Here is a 27643-nt window from a genome sequence, read left to right on the forward strand (position 1 = left end):
AGTCCCAAGACCTCAACCCAATCAAACACTTGTGGGTAGAGTAGACAAAAAAGCTGTATACATGCCCAAATGATTTGATCAGTATGTACCAACTTTGAGAATATGTAAAAGAGACAAGGGATCAGTTTTCGGTCAAGGCATGCTTTAATCTGATTGAGAGCATGCCCAAAAGGATTCAGGCAATGTTAAATGCCAAAGGTTGATTTACAAAATACTAACAAAATAAAATAAAAAATTTGATTTTTTTATTAAGAGCAAAACAGTAACAATGCAGTGATATGACAAGAATCTGTATAACTAATCATATGCTAAATAGTTGTAAGTAAAATTTATGTATGAGATAGCGAAGGTGATTGTCTATAAAATGATGGTAGTCTCATGTTTAAAACAGTAGTTGATGGTGAATATGAAGACTGAAAGTCAAAAGTTCAAAGCATAGTTACCCTTCATTGTATTCTAAGAAATTTGCAAAAGCTCTTTTTTTTCGGAACCACTTCACATTTGAACTGACTTGGATTCACCTATATGCCAGAGAAGAGAAATACAAAAACGGAGGGCACCATCAGTCAGAATCAGCATAAGGGATCTACCTGAAGCATGTCAAAAATTGTACAAGCGGAAAAGCCAAGAGACATGCTAAGAAACAGGGACCACCTATCAAGTGTTCAAAATTACAAAGTTTATTTGAAACCACACAACACCCAAAATTTAAAAACATTTAAAAACAGATATATTGTACATACCCCATGAAGGGGTCAACCCACCGGACATGGAAGCACCAATCTACAAGAATATATACACAAGTAATATAGCACAGATATTGATAATCCTGATACAGCAAATCTGGCCACTGATTGATATAACATTGGCACCTAAATAGAGGTGTACTGCAACCTCACAACCTCCAGGGGACACTACAAAACATGTGAAAATTGTGAAAATCTGACTAGAATGAGGTTATGTGTGCTCATGCTTGTGCTATGTCACTAAAATGATTAAATGAGCAGCTTAAAATAGTTTGATAATGATTATATATACAAACCAACCCTGTATATTGTGGCAAAAAGGAAATAAGATTCATATACCATTTAAAAATGCATACAGGAGCAGCATCAGATTACATACAGAATATGCAATAATGAGTGCACTGAGACTGCGCACTATCCGTAATAACTTGCCCCTGACGAAGCCACTTCGGTGGTGATACGCGTTGGGCTTCCTATGCCCCCCAGACCTCTGGTTTGCACTTTCTCTGGTCATGCTCTATAGGTACTGCCATTACATCTCAGGGGTTTGCTTGTGGCCTAGTCTGATTACTAGCTTCATTCAAGGCCTTTGGGAACCCTTATGATTATTATGTCTTTGTATGTCTTTGACCAGATAGAGCAGTCTCAGTGCACCCATTATTGCATATTCTGTGTTTAATCTGACACTGCTCCTGCGTTCAAAAAGTCAAACTAATGCTTTTTCCCTTCCAAGCCCTGCCATGCACCCAAGCAGTAGTTTTCCCCCACATATGGGGTATCAGCATGCTCAGGAGAAATTGCACAAAAAATTTAGAATCTATCTTTTCCTGTTACCTTTGTGAAAATAAAAAATAGGGTCTAAAATATAAAGTAAAAATGTTAATTTTTTATTTTTACATTGCCAAAATTCCTGTGAAGCACCTGAAAGGTTAATAAACTTCTTGAATGTGGTTTTGAGCACCTTGAGAGGTGCAGCTTTTCGAATTGGTCACTTTTGGATATTTTATATCATATAGGCACCTGAAAGTCACTCCAAATGTGATATGGTCCCTAAAAAGTAGTTTTGTAAATTTTGTTGTAAAAATGAGAAATCCTAAGAAAAAAAGTTTCAAAAATTGAGCTCATGTAATGTAGACATGTGGGAAATATTATTTATTAACTATTTTATGTTTAATATCTCTCTGGCTTAAGGGCATAAAAATTAAAAGTTTGAAAACTGGTCTACATTTTCTAAATTTTCGCCAAATTTCTGATTTTATCATAAATAAACTCAACTCAGTTACATTTGTTTTTTACTAAAATGATGCTTTAATCCCAAATATTTTATTTTCACAAGGGGTAATAAAAAAGTACACCTTAATTTTTGTGTGTCATTTCTGCATGCTGAAACCCCACATGTGGTCGGATAGTACTATGAAACAATACCAATCAAGGAATTAATCTAGGGGTGAGGTAACCATTGTGAACCTACACGTGCTTCACAATATTTACCGTATATACTCGAATATAAGCCGACCCAAGTATAAGCTGAGAGACCTAATTTTACCACAAAAAAATGTGAAAACGTATTGACTCGGGTATAAGCCTGGTATGCTTTATCCACTCATCCCCATCCATGTATTCATGGCCTCCTCATCCCTACCCTGTGGATTACAAATTACCAACCTGTGGATTACAAATTGGGAGCGCTGTGGCGTATCTGCGCTGCCAGCAGAGGATCCGGGGCGGTACCAGGTTTTGAGCAAGATGGCAGTGCTGCTTCAGCGCAGAGGGGAGATCCAGGTGTTTGCCATTGTCCCCAATGGACTGGAACCCCCTCCTACGTACCCCTGGAGACAGCAATATGTACCAGGAGGCCGACGCTCCCACATACTGGACCCTGACAGGTGGGTGGAAAGGCCTGCCGTTGCCCCACCCAGCAGAGGGAGTGGCACAGAGAAAGGGATTGTCTGCGGCTGTCTGGCGCCATTCGGTTTCGGTTGCTGCCTACTGGACGGGATGCGACGCTGCGGTTGTCGAGGCATCGGCCGCCTGGAGTGGCGATGGCAGCGGGAGGACGAGCTTCGTCAGAAGATCCATACCTCGGAGTCACGAGCAGCCAGTTCGATCTCGGGCGGAGGAGTGGAGCCCTGGCGGATCCTACGGGGGCGGCCGCCGAAGATACCAGCAGAAAGCCTCTCCGCGGAACCTCTGAGCCAGGAGGCCAGCCCCACCGGATGGTGGAATGAAGAGTAAAGACTGTGGGAGCAGCCGCGGGAAGATGTGACGGAAACCGCGGTGCCGGGGAAGGAGAGTACCCCCGACTCTGATAGCGGCTCCACAAGCGGCTCCCACCACTCAGCCACGGTATGCAGCCTCCTGTGATCCCGAGAGTCTGGCCAAGGAGGACCCCGCTGTCTATGCGGAGCTGAGTGGGCCCTCCACTCCCAGCCCTGAGCCACCCCACCCGGTGACGCCACACCAGGTGTCACCGGTGCGGAGCCTGTCTACAGAAGACGCTGTTGCGTCCCCCCTGCAAGTGGTGACATTCTCCCCTAAACCAGCTGTTACTCCGGTTATGACGGCTCCGGCTGAAGCTCCGGATGTGGTCCACCCTACGGCCGCGGCTATGCCGGCATTGGAACTGGCTGCGGTCTGTCAGGCCCTGTGGCCCAACCTCCGGAAAACCTGTCTGCCCCTATCCACCACCCGGCCCCAGCGGCTGCTGGGCCGCTGACATCATCAGCCGCCTCTGCCCTGGCTTCACCCCTGGCTAAGTCCCGCCCACCGGACTCCCGGGCACACACCGGACCCTCCGTTTGGGTCGCAGAAGTGATAAAAAGAGAAGGCCAGGGAGCAGGAAGTGTTGAACCAGCTCCACGCGATGGGAGAGGCTGGTATGGCGGCTACACGATCACTGGGACGGCTCGTGTACACGAATATACCCGGGGGTATGGGTTCATCCGCGATCTGGCTACCGGCCAGAAGGTTTATATTAATGTGGCCTCTATCCGCCACGGCCGGGCTCTACATGAGGTGGACTTGGTGTCCTATTATAAGGAGTACTGTCCCCGCGGCTATTACGCGATAGCCGTGCTCGCCGAACCGGAAGACCACGAGCCCCCATAGTAAAGACTCATAGGACACTCCTGACATCCCAGGGACTCCACGGCTGGGGGACCCCTTGCTGATGGCCACTAGGAAGTGGCTTGAATTTTCGAGACTTCGTTGCACCGTTGTGCAGATCACAAGGACAGTTTGCGTCCAAGTTAATGAAAAAAAAATATAAAACATTTTTTTGACATTTTTGTATGTTAAGTCTGGCAAAGCGGGGATGTAGTGAGAGAGGGAGTGTCCATGTCAAACGAAGGGGGAGAAGGAGAAAATCTGTTATGTTTTCCTGTTTTGTGTGCTGTGGTTTTAAAGCAATAGTAAAAAGAAAAAAAATAAGAAAATGGGGTACTTGTGATATTATAAAGTTGTTCTGATGTCTAATATGCACAAGAAAATGCAACAGGTCCGGGTAAGAGAGGGTCTGTGTGACCGAAGGAAACGTAAGACCGAAGGGGGTCTATGAGTTGAGAGGGTTTGGGAGACTGAGACGCCGACCATGACTGGTAACCAAAAGAAGGACAAAGAGATGGAAGATTTGAACCGGACAGGAGTTCTAGGTCTGGGCCCTGACACCACAGACACCCCAGAAAGAAGAAGTCGGACGCTGGTAATGATCTGGTAGGTGTAAGGCCTCGATCATGGTGTACCGGATTGTGGAAGGTGACAGAAGGGGAGAGTAGGGGAAGGTACACGCTGGAGGGAAAGAAACCAGGTGTACCTAGCCCAGTTTTGAAAGACGTTGTCATGTGGCGTGCGCGCTGGCGAGTGGCAGTAGGCCGCTCGGAGCATGGTGCTCCCGGTGTGGTTTGGCCACCCGCACATAGCGGGTTTGGCCCAACAACTGGTCCGACAACAGATGGTAGTAGAAGTTTCAGAACGAGTAAGGTAGGGACGACAATTGTCGAGGGCGACAATAGACAAAGGAACGAGAGTGTAGGGAAGGTGACCTGACGGACAGACTGACTGGTTACATTTCAGAAGGGAAAACAGCTAGGAAAGTGTAGGTGACGTGCAGTACCTTGAACTGACATTAGAGGGCAGGGAGGAGTGTGAGCATAGGACTTGACATCAGCTTAGGGATAAGAAACTGTTGGTCATGGGGGGGCGGAGTTATAGGGAATCGGGAAAGCTATAAATTTAACAGGAGGGTTCCAGAAAGTTCCAGTCCCCAGGGGGAGCTCAAGTGACAGGAAGACTACGACAGTTGATGCAGTGTGAGGAAAACCTAACCAGGGGACTGAGAAAGTTAGGGGGGTGGTCCTGACACAAAGTACCGCAGTATAGACGAGGCTCTGGCGAAGAATACCGTATAGGAAACGATGTTTGACCAGTAAAATTATTGTTGGTGTATAGGCCTAAGGCAGCCACAGTGAGAGAGCAGTCAGAGCATCACTAAGTGCAAACAGACGGTGCGTATATATACGTCCCTGGTGAAAAGTACGGTACGTCGATGTAACCGGAGAGCCGTGAAAAGGATTGTGGTGTGCTGAGAGGCTGTCGTGTGGACGGCGAGAGAATAAAGCTTGGACCTGTTGCACCCGAAACTTGCCTCCATCTTGTGTCTGTACGTCACTGCGCAGTATACAGAGGGACCACCCCCCAGTCCGGCCCACTGACCCTACACTTGTGCGCATGGCCCCATCAGAAAAAAAAGAAACCATCCTACTTACCGTCCTTGTGCTCCCTCACAGCGGCTTGTTCCAGTGCCAGCAGCTGAGGTGGTGGGGCTATCGCATATGCCCACTAGTTAAGACAGTGAATTTTCACTGCCCTAGGCGTGTAGGGCAGTGAATATTCATTCCCTTAAGTAGCGGGCACTTGTGAAGCTGGCGGCTGCGACTACTGTGCACGCTATTAAAGAGAAATGAATATTCAGTGGAGACAATATATCCCTAGACAGGGGCACTGACATCACTAGTCAGCAAGCCGGGCTTGACTTGCCACTGCAAGTACCCACATAGCTTTTTATTCTCTCCACTGATGATCCCCCCATACAGGGGAAGAAACGCGTTGGGAAGCTACATAATTCATATGGGCAACTGATGAACAGGTTCACACTTGGGTACTGCCTTTGTCAGGGAAGGTGCTAAGCAGGGGCACTACAAGGAGAAATATAGGGATTATCCCATTATTGTAATTCCCCTTCCCCCCTGCTACCCCCCATGCTCTTGATCTTGATAGGGTAAGTAGAAAAGGGAACTACTTCCTAGTTTAGTCAGTTGGAGTCAATTAGTGAAAGTGTTCGTTGCAGGCAAGGTGAAGTTTAAAGGGAATCTGTCACCCATATTTAGTGATGATATGTAAAGATATCACTAAATTGTGCGTCCCATAAGGATTCTAGTAGGACTTTTGACTCCCCCCGACCCTGCACCTTTGAGGCATAAATACCTTTTTTAGCTTATTGGGGATGCATGCAAATCAATGGGCGTGGCTTAGTAGTCTTTCCCCCCCACCTCCTCGGCTTGCTTCACGTAATCTTCGTGTTAGGCGTCAGGTTTCTGCATCTGCTCTGCAGGAATCCAGAGCCTCACATTCTGCGGTCTCCTGCTGTCTATCTACCACAGAGGAGATTACTTTGCAGCAGATCGCTCCAGAGACTAAGTCCCTCTGTTCTCCTACTGGGCATGCTCACGAGACTATCTCCCATTGGAGATCGGGAGTCATGTGCCCAGGTCCTGCTCCAGATCTCATTGGTCCATCTCGGAGATCTGGAAGCTTCCGGAAAGTCCCGGCTATAAAAAGTGCGCATGACCGTTCGGCCATGCGCTAGTATAGTCTCTAGTTGCTACTATGTGAATGATGATGTATACCTGCGAATGACTCATTAAGATCCCCTCCCTCTGATATTACGAATGTGTACAGGGACTTAGATTAGAGTCAGCGCCAGCACGTGGCAATCCTCAAGCCACTACAGCATCATCCACAGTGCTAGCGTCCGAAATTGCGCCTGCTTCCTTGCTTTGTCGACCAGCGGCAGTGTCCTACGCCGCGCTGCAGTTGCAGCCCTCTTTGGCGTCCGCAGTAGCGACGCCACACGCACGGTAGGTCTAGACGGACGCAGCTCCAGTGTTTTGGGTCCTGCTCCTGTGACCAGATACCGTGTGTGCATTTACCTGAGACCTGTGACACTAACAGGCTCAGCCTTTTATGTTTACCCCTGCTGACATCTCTATGAGCAAACAGATTGCTTCGCGCACTTGGGTGACGTTCAACCCGCATGCGCATTTCCGTCATATTGCTCGTCTGTCACTATATAGCAGCAGTTTAACACCTCTGCACGGTGGACCCCGAGCGGCGAACGCACTTTATTATTTATTTTTATTTAGTGCGTTCTGCTGTTCCTAACATTTCGTCTGTGAATACCACAGACGCCGTTGGTTTCCGCGCTTGAGTAATGTAAAGGCCGGCGCCTGCGCAGTATGCTTTGCCCTACTGTGGGCGAAGCATAAAATCGCTACTGCGCAAGCGCCGGTATTTTCCGGTGCAGTCTAAGTGCCGGTATTTTCCGGCGCAGTCTATGCCCCGGAAGTCTTCACATGCAGGACACACTTCTGGGGCATAGACCGCGCTGGAAAATACTGGCGCTTGCGCAGTAGCGATTTTATGCTTCGCCCACAGTTGGGCAAAGCATACTGCGCAGGCGCCGGGGGTCTTTACATTGCGCAAGCGCGGAAACCAACGGCGTCTGTGGTATTCACAGACAAAAATTACGTGAAGCAAGCCGAGGAGGTGGGGGGGAGAAGACCACTAAGCCACGCCCATCGGATCGGACTGCGGCGATTTGCATGCATCCCCAACAAGCTTAAAAGGTATTTATGCCTCAAAGGTGCGGGGTCGGGGGGAGTCAAAAGCCCTACTAGAATCCTTATGGAACGCACAATTTAGTGATATCTTTACATGATATCACTAAATATGGGTGACAGATTCCCTTTAAGTGGCAGTGGACTGAAAGCACGGTGGTGGCAAATCGTTCTGGCAGTATGAGGTCAAACAAAACTCCCAATGTACATTCCTGCAATATCAGGAGCCTAAAGCTTCAGTAGGGGACTATGGAGGGCATCGACAACCCTTTCATACAGTGGAAGATGGACATAGAACTGAGTGAGGGAAACGTAGTGAATTTCAGAAATACAGCAGTGCTGGACAGGGAATCCCTAGGGCTAACAGGATCTGTTAAAGTAGGGATTGTTAAACATAAAAAATGATTGAAATGTACGGTGCTCATGGAAGAACAAATGGAGAGTGCTGTGTCCGATTCGGTGTGTTAGCGACTGATGTACCTGGACTGTCCAGTAAAGTTGAACTTGTTAAAATGAACTGAGCGTCCCCTGATGTGTGTGCGGTTGATCCTGGAACCAAGGCGGTGAAGACAGCGAAGGTCTCCGGCCTACAAGTGAATACAAAGCAACACTTATGAACTGGGACATAATTTATTTGTAAAGCGCAAGGGTGTTCTGGAGCAGCGGCACCTTACACAAGCTACAACTCTTATTGTCAAAGAAATATTTCTCTACAATAAGATACATTGCAAAAGTTTCTTAGCACTTCTTGTGCTATTGATTTGGGGGAAAAAATTGAAATGAATGTTAAATTTTAATAGCATATTTTATATTGCATTTAGTACGTCATGAAGATGTTTTAGTTTATTCTTAATCTACTCACTTTATTTAAACAGGACCAAAAGGAGTCATTCATGACTGGAGAAAGTTCAAGCTTGTCAGTGAAGACCAAGACGCAATACCTGCAAACAAAAAGGAAATTCTTCGGCAAATGTCTTCTCCTTACAAGGCACCAAACAAAGACGAGAAGGACACAAGAGAAAAATTCACTCGAAAGGTACGTCAACAGTCGGTCAAAAACAGCAACTCATATGGTAGAGAGATTTCCAATACTTACCTTGCTTAAAGGCAATGTCCAGGATGGGTCATGCCTATCTGGTCGGAGAGGGTACAACAAAGACAATACCTTTATCAATCAACTGTTTGGAGGTCCCATACAGTGTGAAAGTAAACAGTATACAGAGATATGGCATCACATTTCCATGCACTGGGCAGTGGTCATTCCCCATTACTGCAGCTTAGCTCTCGTTCACTTCAATAGGAGCTGTGCTGTGTCACGCTAGGATGGCCAATACGTAATGTGCAGAGCTGTGGTGTTCGGACCCCTCACACTGCGCATCTTTGGCAAAGTGACTTAAGGCCCCGTTACATTTAGCGATGCACCAGCGATCCCGACCACGATATGACCTGGTCAGGATCGCTGGTGCATCGCTAGATGGTTGCTAGTGAGCTGCCAAACAGGCAGATCTCACTAGCGATGCAGCAGCGGTCGGCGGTCGATACTTACCTGTCACACGCAGCGAGGGCGACGTCTTCGGCTCGCGTCCATGGAGTCGCTTGTCAGCGCCAGCAGGAAGCCGGCGACGAGAAATGGACCAGGCCGATCTCGCGCGATCAGCGATATCAAGCGGTAGGCCGGGTCAGAGGTAAGTGTCACATGTAGCGAGATCGCTACCGATATCGCTGTTGCGTCACAAAATTGGCGACGCTTCAGCGATCTCGCTAGCGATCTCGCTATGTGTGAAGGGGGCTTTAACCCATTGCCTCAGCAACCAATTTTCATTTTTAGGTTTGCATTTTTTGCTCCCCTTTTTCGTTGACATAGCTAAATAAGGGTTATATTAAAGTTGTAGTTTTGAATAACACCATTCATTTTACAATATAATTCATTGAAGCAGGTAAAAATTCAAGTGGGTGAAATGAGGAAGAATTACAATCCTACCATTGTTATTTATAGGTTTTGTTTTCATGGTTTTCAGTTTTGAAAAAAAAAAATTTGGTTTGTGTTGACATTTTCCAAGACGTATAAGGTTTTTATTTTTCTGTCAATTGAGCTATGTCATCATTCTCAGCTGACCATTTTATCCATACCAATTTGGGGTAAATATGATATTTTGATGTTTCTTTTCTTTATGGCGCTTACCTAATGGGTTAATTCATTTTATATTTTAATAAGTCATAATTTTACGGATGCATCTCAATACCAATTTTCTACTTTTTCATCTTTTTATTACTAATGGGAGAAAATAGGAGCTATTTGAATTTTTATATTTTTGAATTTAAAACATTTTTTATTCCCCTTAGGGGAATTGAGCCTGCAGTATTGCAGTATATGTTGTAAATCGTAGTCTTCACAGGCGTACCAAGATGGCAGCAACAGCCTTCAGCAAGTCCCTGGCTACTATAGTAACCCATAGGTGCCCCGCTTCATTTAAATGCCCAATCAGAGATTGACAGTGGCATGTAAATGGTTAAGAGCAGTGATTGGAACTCAATTTTGACCACAACTGTTAGACAAAGATGCCAGCTATGTAACATAGCCAACATCTACTGCATATGGCTGTGAGCCCCCCTCCAACTGCTCTTCCGATCTTTGATTTTGCTCTTAGAGATTAAACACAAGTAGCCATCATTAAAAATGGTGCAAATTGGTTTGTAGGACCAGGTCCAGTGGCTACATCAGTAATGTGAAGTTTCCGAACAGGAACCCAGCAAACTGCCACCTACCTGACGGTATCCCGCTTTCTTCTTTTGATTAGGTGGTCTGACAATGTCATTGTTGTGGCATGACGCACTTGACATTGAGCAAATCTGGCAAATCAAAAGAAGAACTGCAGATGCTGACAGATTGGAGGTGATTCACTGGGCATCCATCCAACTGCCACAGATGACTCACGCAGTCACTGGACTGGGTCCTACGATTTTCTTTGCAACATCTCTAGTTATCAATATCCGGTCCAAGGAAATGGCGCAATAAGACAAAGGGAAGCCAGAGACTAAGTCCAATACACAAGTTCGGTCACAAGCAAAGGGTCTGAGTCTGGGAAGAGAATCAAATCAAGCAGGGTCAGGCACAGAGGGATCAATGTTCCACAGGCAACAGCAAGTGTACGATTGAAACTGGAGGGAGGAACTAGCATGCTTAAGTAGAAGCCTGATTAAGGAAAATGAACACAGGTGATTGTGTGGTAATAGCTGGTACGCAGGATGCAGTGACGATACGCGAGACAGATATACTGTAACTTTAAACGTTAACTTTTAGAGATAAATGCCGTTAGGGCTATTCTAAGCAACCAACAGAATAAAAGTAGTTGTCCTCGCAGGGAGCCAATACACATAAACAAGGCTTGGGAGAACACGACTAATCCGGCAAAGACCGGTCACTATGGGGCCGCGGAATGGCCGGCTACAGGTCCTTAGTCACTATATCACTTATCCGTCCTGACGTCCCTCGACGTCCTGTTCCACGGTGTCGGCGTCGCAGCCACTGGGCCCAGCCGCTGAAGATCTGGCGTAGTCTTCGGGCGTTTCGACGCCCGGGCGAAGCAGGGGCACAACAGGCCCGCGGAGAGTCCTTTGGCAGGATGTCCCCCAGCGGAGGCAGCGGGATACCGCCTGGGAGTGGGAGAGTGGAGGTCGCAACTCCCCGACAGGGACTGGCAGCGGCGGTGATAAGTGGCGGTTGATAGGCCACAGGCGCAGTCTGCGGTCACACTGGAGGAGCCGCGGTGGTCGCAGGCCCAGGCCCTACCACGGACTGGAGCGGGGCGGTGGCAGCTGTGGGCGGCAGAGGAGGAGTCACCGCCGTGGCCGGGAGTTAAGCGGCGGTGGCTGCGGGCAGCAGCGAGGAGGCCGCAGCCGCGAGCTGGAATGAGGCGGCGTCGGCCGCGGATGGCTGCGAGTAGGCCGCAGCCGAGAGCTGGAGTAAGGCAGCAGTCTTCTTTTGTCGGTAAGCTCGGTGCCGTCTCCCTGCGGTCCCCCAAGAGTCTCCCTCCTGTCGCTGTCCTCCTCCCTGGTAGCTGCTCGTGGCTATCGCTTCCTGGCCCTCACCAAGTCTTTTCCTCCTTCTCTCCCGTTCGGCTGACTCACTCAGTCGGGTCCTCTCCGCCCATTTTATATGTACTCCTCCCCCATCTGCCCTGTCAGTCTCAGCGGTCCATCCCGTAGCTCTGCTCCCTGGAAAGAGATACCCCAGGAACCTAGAAGACGGTCCCCTCGGTTCCGGCCCGGGTACTTGGCAGAGGCCTCTCCTCCTACAATTGCAGCACAGACTGACAGCCCAGACAAAAAGTAACACAAAGACAGAAACAGAGTGGAAATCATGACAGACACTCCACAAGGAGCGTAAGCCACAAAGGTCATTGCTAAATAAACTGACTGTTCAGAGTGCTGTATCCAAGCATATTAATATTAATAATGGAAGGTTAAGTGGAAAAAAAAAGTATGGTAGAAAAAAGTGCACAAGCAACTGAGATAACCGCCTTTAAAGGATCGTTAAGAAAAGGCCATTCAAAAATTTTGGGGAGATTCACAAGGAGTGGTGTTGTGAGTTCATTTTCCGGTCCACCAGTTGTGAGTTCTCCTTCCAGGCTCCCTCTGGTGGTAACTGGAGGTAGTGAGGCTGATTTAATCAGTAGACATCTGCCACCTGATAATGAGGATGATGATTGGACCTCAGGAATCTCAGACTGGATTTAAGACAGCCGATGCCCTAGTCTGGTGCTGGTGACTCCTTCTGGTTTGTCAGGTCTTGGTTTTCAGCTCTGTTCCAGTCATCTAAAGCTAAGTTTTTCTGCTATTGTTCACACTTGATTTTGTTGGTCTATTCAGTTTTTTGTGTGGTCAGCCAGCCCCGGCTGGGGCTGCGCTCATTTTCCACTCTTTTTTATCTGTATTTGCCAATTTGCTTTTTGTCCCTTATTAGATTGGCCTCTTTTTGCTCTGTCTCAGAATATTTCAGAGTGCTGATATAGTGGGAGAAGTCTAGTGACTTCAGGGTTAATTTTGCTGTCAGAAGTGTTGGACTTTATTTTTGTAGGGTTTTTTACAGATTGCAGACAGTGTCTTTCCTTTTCTATCCTTTCTAGTTTAGTTTGGGTCCCATCGTTTTCTCAGCCTATTTTCCTGCCTGTGTTTGTGCTTTCATCTTGTTTCACCGTTAATACATGTGTGGGGGCTGTCTTTCCTTTGGGGTCTGCTCTGGGGCAGTTAGTTTTCCCCTTTTCTTGCTTCAGGCTTATTTAGTCCTCCGGCTGTGACGAAGTGTCTAGGACCATCGTAGGTACGCTCCACGGCTGCTGCTAGTTGTTGTGGTTAGAATCAGGGATCTGCAATCTGCATAGTTACCAACCTCTCTGGTTTTCTGTGACTTAGCTTGTTTTGTTTTATTTCTCCTCGGTGACCCATTCATAACAGAGTGGACTGCTGCTGAAGTTATTGCTTCAAGAGCCACTACAAACAGATGTTTCCCGGACACGGGCTACAAGTGTCATATTCCTTGTGTCAAGCCACTCATGACCAATAGACCAAGCTAGACACGTCTTACACTGTTGCTCAGTGGTCCAAGGTGTTGTTTTCAGATTAAAGTAAATTTTGCATTTGATTTGGAAATCAGGTTCCCAGAGTCTGGAGGAAGAGTGGAGAGGCACACAATCAAAGCTGCTTGAAGTCTAGTGTGAAGTTTCCACAGTCAGTAATGGTTTGGGGAGCCATGTCATCTGCTGGTGTAGGTCCACTGTGTTCAGGGCCGTGTTGTGAACTCCCTTGCTCGCATTTCTGAGCCGAAGCTCCCTCTGCTCCCTCTGGTGGCTACTGAGAGTAGTGGAGCTGGCCAGGTGGATGGAGGTTCTCCACCTGATGATAATTGGGAATCTGGGATTGCTGGCTGGGAATATATAATGGAGCTGGCTGCTCTTGAAGGTTGCTGGTGATTTTTTCCTCTGTGTGCATTCGGAGCTCTTTTGTCCCCTGCCTGATCTGCATGTTCAGCTAAGTGATTCTTTTGCTAATCCTTTGCATCTAATATGGTTGTGTCTTTCTTTGCTTTGCTGCTAGGGTTCTGCGTGCTCCCTGCTGGGGGGCAGCGCTGGGCCCTGCTTCATATGTTGCAGCTTTTTCAGTCCCTATTATGTTAGTATCTTTTTGCTTGCTGCCAGTTTATACAAGAGTGCTGATCTAGTGGGGGTGAGATCGTGGGATCTCAGGTTGTTTTTGTATATCAGAAGTGTTGGACTTTTTCAGGGTTTTGTGCGTGATTGCAGACAGTATCTTTTTCTGTCCTGTCTAGACAGCTTGGGCTCCGGGGCAGTTTAGATTTCATTTTTCTGTCTTTAGGCTTAGTTAGTCCTCCGGCTGTGACGAAGCATCTAGGGCATCGTAGGAATGCTCCACGGCTACAGCTACTTGTGCGGATAGGATCAGGGGTCTGCAATCCGCTTAGTTACCAACCTCTCTGGTCTTCTGGTGGATTAGCCTGTTCCTGCCATCCTCCTCCGTGACCCATTCATAACAGGGTCGATTTTAGGCAAAATGGGGCCCCAAATGCTAACATATTGCACATCACACAAAAGCATTTCAGTCCTCCATATAGTATAATACAATCCTCATAGTCCTCCATATAGTATAATACACTCCTAATAGCCCTCCATATAGTATAATACACTCCTCATAGCCCTCCATATATTAAAATACACTCAGTCCTCCATATAGTATAATACACTACTCATTCCTCAATATAATATAATACACTCCTCATAGTCCTCCATATATTAACCCCTTCCCGACCATTGACGCCACGTAGGCATCATGAAATGTCGTGCCAATACGACCCATGACGCCTAGGTGGTGTCATGAATTGATTGAGCCCCTGCGGGTCGGGTGACCGGGGTCACTGAAAGGTCACCCGACCCGCACACAGAGGACACTTGAGAGTTAAGCCCAGGGGGCGTGGCTTAGCCTCCATGTGCCTACGATCGCTCTGATTGGCTGTTAAAAGTGAAACAGCCAATCAGAGCGATTTGTAATATTTCACCAATGAAATTTAGTGAAATATTACAATCCAGCCATGGCCGATGCTGCAATAGCATCGGATATGGCTGGACACCGAGACCCGACCCCCCCCACACCGACTGGCGGGGGCTAAAACAATTTTTGTGGAAAAAAAATGATTTTTTATTTTCACTGCTCTGCGTTATAAACTTCTGTGAAGCACTTGGGGGTTCAAAGTGCTCACCACACATCTAGATAAGTTCCTTGGGTGATCTAGTTTCCAAAATGGGGTCACTTGTGGGGGGTGGGTTTCCACTGTTTAAGCACATCAGAGGCTCTGCAAACGTAACATGATGCCTGCAGACCATTCCATCAAGTCGGCATTTCAAAACGTCACTACTTCCCTTCCAAGCCCCGACGTGTGCCCGAACAGTGGTTCCCCCCCATATATGGGGTACCAGCGCACTCAGGACAAAATGCACAACAACTTTTGGGGTCCAATTTATCCTGTTACCCTTGTGAAAATAAAAAATTGCAGGCTAAAAAAATCATTTTTTGAGGAAAAAAAAAGATTTTCTATTTTCACTGCTTTGCGTTATAGATTTTTTTGTGAAGCACTTGGGGGTTCAAAGTGCTCACCACACATCTAGATAAGTTCCTTGAGTGGTCTAGTTTCCAAAACGGGGTCACTTGTGGGGGGTTTCCACTGTTTAAGCACATCAAAGGCTCTGCAAACTTAACATGACGCCCACAGACCATTCCATCAAGTCGGCATTTCAAAACATCACTACTTCGCTTCCGAGCCCCGCCGTGTGCCCAAACAGTGGTCCCCCCACATATGGGGTACCAGCGTACTCAGGACAAACTGGACAACAACTTTTGGGGTCCAATTTCTCCTGTTACCGTTGTGAAAATAAAAAATAGCGGGCTAAAAAATCATTTTTTGAGGAAAAAAAAATTATTTTTATTTTCACGGCTCTGAGTTATACACTTTTGTGAAGCACCTGGAGGTTCAAAGTGCTCACTATGCATCTAGATAAGTTCCTTAGGGGGTCTAGTTTCCAAAATGGGGTCATTTGTGGGGGAGCTCAAAAGTTTAGGCACACAGGGGCTCTCCAAACACGACATGGTGTCCGCTAACAATTGGAGCTAATTTTCCATTCAAAAAGTCAAATGGCGCTCCTTCCCTTCTGAGCCCTGCCGTGCGCCCAAACAGTGGTTTATAACCACATATGAGGTATCGGTGTACTTAGGAGAAATTGCCTAACAAATTTTAGGATCCATTTTATCCTTTTACCCATGTGAAAATGAAAAAATTGATGCTGAAAGAAAATTTTTGTTGGAAAATTTAAAATGTCCATTTTTTCCTTCCACGTTGCTTTAGTTCCTGTGAAGCATTTGAAGGGTTAATAATCTTCTTGAATGTAGTTTTGAGTAGCTTGAAGGGTGCAGTTTTTAGAATGGTGTCACTTTTGGGTATTTTCTGCCATATAGACCCCTCAAAGTGACTTAAAATGTGAGGTGGTCCCTAAAAAAAATGGTTTTGTAAATTTTGTTATAAAAATGAGAAATCGCTGGTCTACTTTTAACCCTTATAACTTCCTAACAAAAAAAATTTGTTTCCAAAATTGTGCTGATGTAAAGTAGACATGTGGGAAATGTTATTTATTAACTATTTTGTGTCTCCTAACCCTCTGGTTTAACAGAATAAAAATTCAAAATGTGAAAATTGCAAAATTTTCAAAATCTTCACCAAATTTCCGTTTTTTTCACAAATAAGCGCAAAAATTATCGACCTAAGTTTACCACTAATATGAAGCCCAATATGTCACGAAAAAACAGTCTCAGAATCACTAGGATGCGTTGAAGTGTTCCAGAGTTATTACCTTATAAAGGGACACTTTTCAGAATTGCAAAAAATGGCCAGGTCATTAGGGTCAAAATAGACTGGGACATAAAGGGGTTAAAATACACTGCTCAGTCCTCCATATAGTATAATACACTCCTCATAGTGCTCCATATAGTATAATACACCACCAGTCATCCATGTAGTACAATTCACTTCCCATAGCATAATGCACCCCATAGTTTTTCATATAGTATAATGTATTCCCCATAGTCCTCGATACAGTATAATGCAGCACACATATTATAATGCAGCCACCCCAGAGTATAATGCAGCCCCGCCATACAATATAATGTAACCCCCCATAGAATATAATGCAGATCCCCTCTTATAGTATAATGCAGCCACCCCACAGAATATAATGTAACCTCCCCATAGAATATAATGCAGCTCCCCCTCATATAGTATAATGCAGCCCCTCCATAGAATATATGGCAGCCCCCTCATAGAATATAATGCAGCCCCTTATATAGTATAATGTAGCCCTTCCATAGAATACAATGTAGCCCTCCTCATATAGTATATTGCAGCCCCAATAGAATATAATATAGCCCCCTCATAAAGTATAATGAAGCCCCCATATAATATAATCTAGCCCCCCATAGAATATAATGCAGCCCCCCATAGAATACAATGTAGCCTCCTCATATAGTATAATTTAGCCCCTTCATAGATTATGATGCAATCACTCCCCCATAGAGTATAATAAATATAATACAGCCCCCAGAGAATATAATGTAACCCTGAATATAATAGAGCCCACCTCCCCATAGAATATGATGTAGCCCCCCATATTATATAACAGCCTCCCCATAGAATATAATGTACCCCCCATGGTATATTACACAGCCACATAGTATATAGCAGAGCCACAAAGTATATAACACAGCTGCATAGTATATAGCACAACCGCATAGTATATAACATAGTCCACATAGTATATAGCACAGTCCACATGGTATATAGCACAGCACCACATGGTATATAGCACAGCCCCACATGGTATACAGCACAGCACGACATGGTATACAGCACAGCCTCACATGGTATACAGCACAGCCTCACATGGTATACAGCACAGCCCCACATGGTATACAGCACAGCACCATGGTATAAAGCACAGCCCCACATAGTATATAGCACAGCAACATGGTATATAGCACAGCCCCACATGGTATACAGCACAGCCCCACATGGTATATAGCACAGCCCCACATGGTATATAGCACAGCCCCACATGGTATACAGCACAGCCCCATGGTATACAGCACAGCCCCACATGGTATACAGCACAGCAAAATGGTATATAGCACAGCACCACATGGTATACAGCACAGCCCCACATGGTATACAGCAGAGCACCATGGTATAAAGCACAGCCCCACATGGTATATAGCACAGCCCCATATGGTATATAGCACAGCCCCACATGGTATACAGCACAGCGCCACATGGTATACAGCACAGCCCCACATGGTATATAGCACAGCACCACATGGTATATAGCACAGCCCACATCTCTCCCTCCCCCCAGAGAGTGGCCCCACAGTCTATTCCTCACTGGTACATTAAAAAAAACAACACACTCAACAACACACTCTTCACCTCTCGTGCCCACGCTGCTCCTGTCTCAGCAGCTGCTCTGCCTGGCACACAGTGAGTGCGCGATGACATCATCACACACCCGCAGTGTCAGAGGCTGAGCGGGGAATGATGGGAGAGGGAGCGTCGGTGGGGGAAGTTTAATGCGACAGTGGGGGGAGTCAGCGCTGGTGGTAGGCGGGCCCCCCCTGCCTCATGGGCCCCATAGCGACTGTGTGATGTGCCATTAGCTGGGGGTCCCTGGGTGAGCGGGGGGCCTAGGCAGCTGCCTGGGCTGCCTGCCCCTAACACCAGCCCTGACTGTGTTTTATCAAGAACAAAGTCAGCCCAGCCGTCTACCAGGACATTTTACAGCACTTCATGCTTCCCTCCGACGACAACCTTTTTTGGAGATGGAAATTTCTTTCTCCAGCAAGACTTTTCACCTGTCCACACTGCCAAAAGTACCAATAGCTGGTTTAAAAACAACAGTATCACTTGTGCTTGATTGGGCAGCAAACTCGCCTGACCTTAACCCCATAGAGAATCTATGGGGTATTGTCAAGAGGAAAAAGAGAGACACCAGTCCCAACAATGCAGACAAGCTGAAGGCTGCTATTGAAGCAATCTGGGCTTCCATAACACCCCAGCAGTGCCACAGGCTGATCGCCTCCATGCCACGCCGCATTGATGCAGTAATTGATGCAAAAGGAGCCCCGACCACGTATTGAGAGCATTTACTGAACATACATTTCAGTAGGCCAACATTTTTAATTTTAAAATAATTTTTCCAGCTGGTGTTATAAAGTAGCAGCCAGCTTCTTTAGCAATGACCTTTTGTGGCTTACCTTCCTTATTGAGTGTGTCAATGACTGCCTTCTGGACATCTGTCTGTTAGGAGTCAGATTTCTGCTCTGACTATGCAGGAATCTAGACCCTCACATTCTGCGGTCGCCTGCTCTCTGTCCACTGCAGAAGAGATTGCAGAGGAGATTGCTTTGCAGTAACTCTCTCCGGATGTTAAGTCCTTCATCCCATCCACTGAGCATGCTCGTGGGACGATCTCCCATTGGAGTTCAGGAATCAGGTGCTCAGGTCCTGCTCCTGATTCCATTGGTCCAGCTCAGGGTTCTGGAGACTTCCGGAAGGTCCCGTTCGCTATAAAAAGTGCGCATGGCTATTCCACCATGCGCTAGTATAGTCATACTTGCTGCTGTGTGTATGTTGATGGATGCATGATCTGGTTAATGACTCATTTGAAACCCCTTTCCTTGGATATTACGACTGTGTGTGGGATGGAGTTATTTAGCCAGTATCAGCGCCAGCACGCCATTGCTCCAGGCACACTTGCTAGCGTCAGTCATCGCGCTTGCTGTTCTGCGGTGTCACGCCGCGCTGTTGTAGCAGCTTATTTGGGCGTCCGCGGTTGCGACGCTCGACACACGAATTGCTACGGTAGGTCTAGACGGACGTAGTACCGCCATTCTGGGCTACTCCTGTGACCGCATTACCGCGTGTGTTACTCTGAGTACCTGTGACACTAACAGGCTCAGACTTATTGTGTTTCTCTCTGTGTTGCATCTCTGTGAGTTAACAGAGATTGCCTGTGTACTCGGGTGACGTCCAAAACCCTGTGCACACTACCGCCATATTGCTCTGTGTCATGTCCGCCATGTCTGCCATGTCTGTTTTGTCTAAGGAACTCCTGGAGCGATGGGCATGCGCATATCTTGTCTGCTATCCTGCATGTTCCCTAGAGCAGTGTGCACACTCACCTCATGTCTGAGCTGCAGGATGCCTGCGTTTCTGCTCTGTCTTCTGTGATCTTCTCATCATGTCTGGAACGCTGATCATGTGTCCCTGCCTGGATCCTGCACTGTCTGGTTCTGCAATCATCTCGTCATGTCTAGAGTCCCTGATCATGTGTCCCTGCCTGGATCCTGCACTGTCTGGTTCTGCAATCTCGTTGTGTCTGAAATGCTGATCATGTGTCCCTGCCTGGATCCTGCACTGTCTGGTTCTGCAATCATGTCGTCATGTCTGAAACGCTGATCATGTGACCTTTCCTAGGATCCTGCACTGTCTGGTTCTGCAATCATCTCGTCATGTCTGAACTCTGATCATGTGACCTGTCTAGGGTTTAGCACTGATTCTGCAGTCGTCTCGTCATGTCTGGAACTCTGATCATGTGACTACGCTCTGTTATCCTGTGGATCTGAACCCGGAAGTGCTCCCCTGGTCCTGATCTGGAAGAGGAGGTGCTATGCCCTATATCAGGCCGCCGCTTCCTATGCTCAGGGCCTGAGTATTGTGTGGTGTCCCTGCATGGCTGCTTGGTCTGTGGGGCGCTCCCTCTATTCTGTGCCCTTGCACTCTGCTCTGTCGTGCATCTCTGCACACACTCCGTGCTTGTATTCCGTCTCTTGTCTCGTGCCTTGTCTTGTGTTGTCTCTCGTGCCATGTTTTGTCCCTGCTCTGCTTTGTCTTGTAGTCCTTGTTTGCTCTGATTCTGTTCTGTGTTTCTGTCCTTGTGTCATGTCTCGCTCTGCTTTGTGGCTTCAGGTACCTTGTCGCTGTCCCTGGCGTGTCTCTACACGTGCAGGCCTCCGCTCTGAACCTGTCCCTGGCGTGTCTCTACACGTGCAGGCCTGCGCTCTGAACCTCTCCCTGGCGTGTCTCTACACGTGCAGGCATCGCTCTGTACCCTGTCTAGTCCCAAGGTCCTTCCTTGACCCGGCTCTGGGCTTCGGCCTACGCTCCGCTGCTAGACTGTCCCTGTCGTGTCTCTACACGTGCAGGCCTCGCTCTGAACCTCTCCCTGGCGTGTCTCTACACGTGCAGGCCTCGCTCTGTGCCCTGTCTAGTCCCAAGGTCCTTCCTTGGCCCGGCTCTGGGCTACGGCCTACGCTCCTCTGCTAGACTGTCCCTGTCCCTGGCATGCTCTTTGCATGCGCAGGTCTCTGCCTCATTCTTTGTATTGTCCCTGTTGTTTCGTGCACATTTCGTACTAGGCTTTGCCATGCTGTCTCGCATGTGGCTCTGTCCTGTACCCTTTGCCTAGCCCTGCCTTATGGCTCAGTGCCTCTGTGCACGTGCCTGCTCGCCTGTGCCTACCTGGTGTGCCTCAGCCGTGCCGCCTCTAGCCGTGCTCGCCTGTGTGCCCCAGCCGTGCCCCGTCCAGTGCTATAGTGGTCTGGCTGCGTGGCCCCGCAGCGGTGCCGCCTCTAGTCGTGCCCGCTTGCAACTGCCATCGTCAGTGCCACCTGCCGGTGCTCCCAGTCGTGGTCTCTGTGCTCCCTTGCACTCACTCTGGTTCTCGCACTGTGCCTTTTCGTGCTACTCTTGCACAAAGCCTTTGTCTCTTTTACTCTGCTCTGAACCCTAGTTTGCCTGCCGGATTCCATAACCTGCCGACCGCTGCCAGAGATCCGGACCTAGATGACTGCGGCCTGATGTCCGGAGCTGATGTCCGTAGCCTGATTCCTGGACCCTGTCGGTCGATGCCAGCACCCTGGATTCTGATGCCATTGAACCTGACCCGTTCCTGGCATGCCCCTCAGCATGCGCAGGTCTCTGTCCTGTGAACCTGATCCTGGCGTGTCCGTTGACACGCCCCATGTCACTAACTCTCTTGTTTCCTTGCATGGAACCCTGGCTAACTTCTGGATGTCTGGATCCTGCCGATCACTCTCTGAGCTACAGACCCTGATGCCCTGGTTGATCGTGGACTGTTGTCCGGAGTCCGATATCCGCATACCATCTGCTCGTTCCATGCCTTAACCTCGGCGTGCCATTGCACGCACCCTGTTTCATGAACTCTGTGTGTTCACGTTTGCTCCTGTTGCACCCTGAAGAGTTCCACAAGTCTTGGACCTCGGCTTGCTCTTGCACGCACCTTGTCTTGTGTTCATGTTTTGCACCTGTTGTACCTGAAGTCTTCCTTAATGAAGTTTCTTTGAATTGATGACTCGTCTTGCCTTGTCTTGTTTCCCTGAGCTGGCCGTCTGGTCCAGCTGCCGTGTTGGCTCACCCCCTTGGTCTTGCCCCTGACACTCCCTGTATAGGGGGTGGTTCTCACTAGGTCAGCTCGCCCTAGGTGGGTGGGTGCCACGGTCCAGAGGGTCCACTCTTTCTAAGAAGAACGAGTCAGCGTAAGCTGACACTCGTCACACTCTGTCATCACCTAGCTGCGGTTTTTCCATCCATCGCACGGTGGACCCCGAGCTGCGAATACACTTTATTTATATTTTTGTTTAGTGTGTTCCGCCATTCTTAACACTGTCAAGTCAGCAGTCTTCCCCATGATTGTGGAGCCTCCTGAAGCAGGCTAAGGTACCTTTTTATATGTTTAGGAAGCATTTGCAGGTATTTTTGTTAATTATTCTAATTTAGTGAGATGACTTTTGGGTTTTCATTGGCTGTAAGCCAGAATCATCAACATAAACAGAAATAAATATTTGAAATAGACCACTCTGTTTGCAATGATTCTATATATGTGAGTTTGTGAGTTTCCCTTTTTCTATTGAAGAATTGAAATAAATTAACTTTCAGATTATATTCTAATTTTGTGAGAAGCACCTGTATATCTTGGAAAAAAAATCCCCTTCGGCAGACAGGCATCGGCGTCTGCACTGCATTATGATTGCATATGTAATATGTATGTAATTCACTTAAAAAAAAATCCGTTTGAAAATTGCGCCGCCTGCGCAGTAGCAGCTATTGGTGATATGATAGCTGCTACTGCACAGGCGCTGGCGGTCCTATCTTTGTAGAGAAAAAAAATTTCCTTGTTCAAGATGGCGCTGCCGGTGCCTGCACAACAGCAGCTATCTGCGATCGCCAATAGCTGCTACTGTGAAGGCGGCGTCATCTTGGAGGAGGACATTTTTATTCCTCTAGCAACATGTCAGCACCGGAGGAATTTTTTTTTTCTCTGCAAAGATCACCGATTGTTGCTACTGCACAGGCGCAGCCAGTGCCATTTTTAAAAGTTTTTATTTTTTAATAAATTTCAGTATAACCTCAAACAAATGAATTATACACACATTACATATGCGATCATTCTGCAGCACAGGCACCATCGCTGGCACCTGCCAGCAGAAAGGGATTTTTTTTCCAAGATATATATAATATTCATCATTTAAAATATGGGGCAGGTCACTGACTATAGATCAGAAAATTGTAATCTGCATTTGTATTTGGCCCCCTGTAGTCTCATATCCCTAAATAAAACTCTGAGTGATCAATTGGCTCCAGAAGTCACATCATAAATAAATTGAGTCCACCAGTGTGTAATCTATTCTCAATATAACTACAGGTGTTCTGTAAAGGCCTCAGCAGTTTTTTTTGAGAACACTAAAGAAGTTGTCCTCTACTTGGACATCTTCTTATACCCCTCGCTTGGCCCCCATAAGCTTATTTATTTTAACTCCCCTCCCATGCCGGTGCCATTCACGTGGTGTCGGCAATCAGTCTCCCGGGACTCCTGTGCTGTTGTTGTGACACGTGACCCTGGCACCCAGTCAGCACTGGGGTCGCTGTCTCTGCCTCCTGTCTAATTGAGCAGGAAGAGGTAGTCAGAGATCAGCTGGAGGCCAGACTTTTTCTTCATGTTCAATTTATCCAAATGTGGGGACAATGCTAATTGGGCGCCAGCATCATGCGTCACAACAACTGCACTGAAGCCCTGGGAGAGCAAGTGTCGACACTGCGGGAATGGCGCCAGCACAGGAGGTGAGCATATGCTTTATTATTTTATCAGTGCCAAACATTTTGATGAAGAAGTAGTGGACAACCTCTTTGGGGGTCAAACAGCATTATGAAAACCAAAAAATGCACCAGACAGGTCAGGGAAAAAGTTGTGGAAAAGATTAAAGCAGGATTAGGGTATAAAAAAAATAGTCCAAGCTCTGAACACCTCACGATGTGACTGAACAGAGCACTGTTCAATCCATAATCCAAAAATGTAAAGACTGTAGCACAACTGCAAACATACCAAGACATTGCCAACTATCTAAACTGAAATCCCAAGCAAGAAGAGCTCTAATTAGAGAAGCAGCCAAAAGGCGCCCATGGTTACTCTGGAGGTGCTGCAGAGTTCCACAAGTCAGGTGGGAGAAATTGTCCACCGGTAACTATTAGTTGCATACTTCACATATCTGGACTTCATAAAACAATGGCAACAAGAAAGTCATTTTTGAAAGCAAGTCATAATAAGTCCCATTTGCAGTTTTCAAAAAGCTTTGTAGGGGACACAGCTAGCATCTGGAAAAAGGTGCTCTGGTCAGATGAGACCAAAGTAGAACTTTTTGGGCTACATGCAAAACTTTGTGTGACCGAAAACTAACAACAAATCACCCTGAAAACACGATCCCCACCATCAAATATGGTGGCAACTTCATGCTGGAGAGATTTTCCTCATCTGGGACAAGGAAGCTGGTCAAAGTTGATGTGAAGATAGATGGAGCTAAATACAGGGCAATCCAGGAGGAAAATCTTTCATAGGCTGCAAAACACATGAGACTATGGCTTAGGTTCACCTTCCAGCAGGACAACCACCCTAAACATACTACCAGAGCTACAGTGGAATGGTTTAGATCAGGGATGCGCAATTAAATTTCCCACATGAGATACAGTGGCTGTTGCGGAGGGTCGAACCAATAGGTTGAAATGAATTCTGATCAATATTAATATTTACACATTAATTATAATTATTTCATATTAATATTAATTGTAATCACTTAATATTCAGCATAATTAAGTATGTTGACATCCCTTATATACCGTTTGAAGATCGCAGGTGAAAATTTGCATAAAAAGAATCTAAAAACGCTGCAAAAACGCAACATATGAACAAGGCCTAAAACTGCCCAAATACTTGCTACTTTGTGTCGGTACATCACATAAAATCCCGATAAAATAGATATGTTTGTGGATGTGGACAGTTTGTGCATATGAAAATGATATATGGGAATATAATCTATTAGCTACTGCACATGATGCCTATAGTAAACGTACAAAAAGGTATGCAAAGTAAAAGTAATTTTAAAACAAATTAATCTGAAGGTTGAACTTGATGGACCTAGGTTTTTGTCAAACTATGTAACTAAATTAGATGCATACAAAAGAGAAAAATGCAGATGTTTAGAGGAGTACTATATTGTTAAAATGTGAGATATACTAAGAGGGATTGCCCAGGGAATATAAATTATTTAAAGGCCTCCAATTGCTTGGAACAAAGGAATCATACTCACCATTAGTGATCCTTGTCACCAGAAACAGGCATCAATACTAGCTCAGCCAATTACCAGGCACAACATTTGGCACTGCCTACAAAAACACTGCACTACGCTGTTCTATGTGAACCTGGCCTTGTGATGTACAATCCTTCCATTGCCATTTCAAATACAATATGAATAAGGCTTCCTGTAAACTTCAGGGATTTTTATCAGTTTTAATCAGAATTTGGTCAGGGTGCCAGTTTTCACCACCAGAGTTTCATCAGTTTTCCTCGAATGAAAAAAAACAAACAAACTGATGAAGGTTTCTCGAGTTTCTGCTATCAAACAGGCTGTGAAAAATGTACAGCACACGGGTGGCCTCCAAGTGCTGACCAATTTTTTTACATGGACATGGACCCAGAGACTTGCATTGGTGAATTTGATCAGAGACTCAGATGAAAAATTAGTTAAACAGCCATGAAATTATTCTCACAGCATTTTAAAGAAAAACATGACTTGTTGCAATTGTGCAGTCAAGCTGTGATTCATGCTGCCATGGTTTGGTGGCAGGTTCCCGTTAATAGACTTCTTGTGAATGATCATTGAAACGTTCTTATGACATGTACTTAATTATTTTTTCCTTCTATTCACAGATGAGTATGCAAGAAAAGGAACTAGTTAATGACAAAGAGGATGAAAACTGTCTACAGAAGTATCGCAAACAATGTATGCAGGACATGCACCAGAGATTGAGTTTTGGCCCTAAATACGGGTACCTATTTGAGCTGAAAAGTGGGGATGAATTTTTAGAAGCAATAGAGAAAGAGAAAAAAAGCACTACAGTAATAGTTCATATATTTTCGGATGAGATCAAAGCTTGTGAGGCACTGAATAACTGTCTGACCTGCCTTGCGCTAGAGTATCCAACAGTAAAATTCTGTAAAATTAAGGCCGCTGACACGGGAGCTGGAGAACGGTTCGCTACAGAAATCCTCCCAACCATTCTGGTCTATAAATCAGGAGATCTCATTAGTAATTTCATCAATGTGTCTGAAAACTTGAGTGAGGAATTCTTTGCTGGTGATGTGGAGGCATTTCTTAATGAATATGGGCTTTTGCCTGAGAAAGAATGTCACGGCATGGCATGTGATGATGGGGAGGGCGGTATTGAATAGCCGAAACATATCCAAATTACATAACAAATCTTACATTTAGGAGATGTTCCTGTGTCCAATGATTAAAAAAGGAAACATCATAGGAAATATTTGGAGTGTTGTGAAGCCTATTTATGGTTATGTTAACCAGTTTTCCCTATAGTCCTGGTTTAATACCAAATAGTGTGATTAACTAAGGGAAAGTGAAGAGTTTTAGAAATACGGTAATTAGTCTAACACAACTAGCATACGATATAGCATTCTGTTATTGCAAGAAAGAACAACTTTTATTGAAAATCAGAAATAAAGATTAGTAAAAATGTGTTCTAAAATATTTTCTGCATCAATTTCTGTAGATTCTCATCTTGCAGTCTTTCGATAAGAACCGTCATGGACAACACATTGTGTTCTGTTCTAAACACTTGCGCGTGCGCCGTATGTTCCTTGCCATCAACAGCAGCGTCAGGTGGGGTTCAGAGAGGACAGATGGAGCACCTGTTTGGACAGGGACCCTTTGGGGGACTTGCTAGCTCATTTACCTAATTGGCTAAAGTTGATACTCTCGTAATTTCCAAATCGATCTACAACATGTGATATGTAAGTTGTACATGTCTTACATTGAAGACCCTTACCCTGCACTGCAGATGGCTTACTTGGCATAAACAATCTGACAGTGTCCCTTCAAGCAAACATCTTGAAAACCATGAGGAAAATATATTGGAAAATTCCTTAACATCTCATTACATAAAGAATAACTTTTATTTGCTAAAACAGTTACAACCTTTTAAGTTGTCATGTATTTTTATCATTAGGTTCTGTGAAATGTCCTTGGTCACAAGGTGATCTACTGTCAGTATGTGCAAATTAGGAAAGGTAAAGCTATAGAAATAAGAATTAAAGGGAACCTGTCAGGTCCAATACACTATTATCCTACAGACATAGGTTTAACCTGCAGGTTAACAGCATTATGAAGGTGCCTGGCCACAGAACTGAGAATTTGGCACCCAGGAAAAAAATTAACTTTATTTTTCCCAAAAAGTCATCATCTTTCAGTCATGTAGGCGTTCCCAAAGCTCACAGGACTGAGATCAGCGGCTGTAAGCACACCCCAGCATAT

General features: G+C 46.1%; 1 protein-coding gene across 7 annotated transcripts in view; it reads left to right on the top strand.

The window, feature by feature from the left end:
• Positions 1-26858, top strand: part of PDC (phosducin) — a 393470-nt gene extending 366612 nt beyond the window's left edge. For all 7 annotated transcript variants that reach the window (XM_073582539.1, XM_073582542.1, XM_073582541.1 and 4 more), the window contains 2 exons: positions 8515-8675; positions 26026-26858. In XM_073582539.1, coding sequence (XP_073438640.1) covers positions 8515-8675; positions 26026-26547 — 683 coding nt within the window. In that variant the 3' untranslated portion in view covers positions 26548-26858. The remainder of the gene's footprint in view (positions 1-8514; positions 8676-26025) is intronic.
• The last annotated feature ends 785 nt before the right edge of the window (positions 26859-27643 follow it).

Source organism: Dendrobates tinctorius, unplaced genomic scaffold (genome assembly GCF_039654945.1).
Source record: "Dendrobates tinctorius isolate UK_male_01 unplaced genomic scaffold, ASM3965494v1 ptg000072l, whole genome shotgun sequence".
Lineage (NCBI taxonomy): Eukaryota > Metazoa > Chordata > Amphibia > Anura > Dendrobatidae > Dendrobates > Dendrobates tinctorius.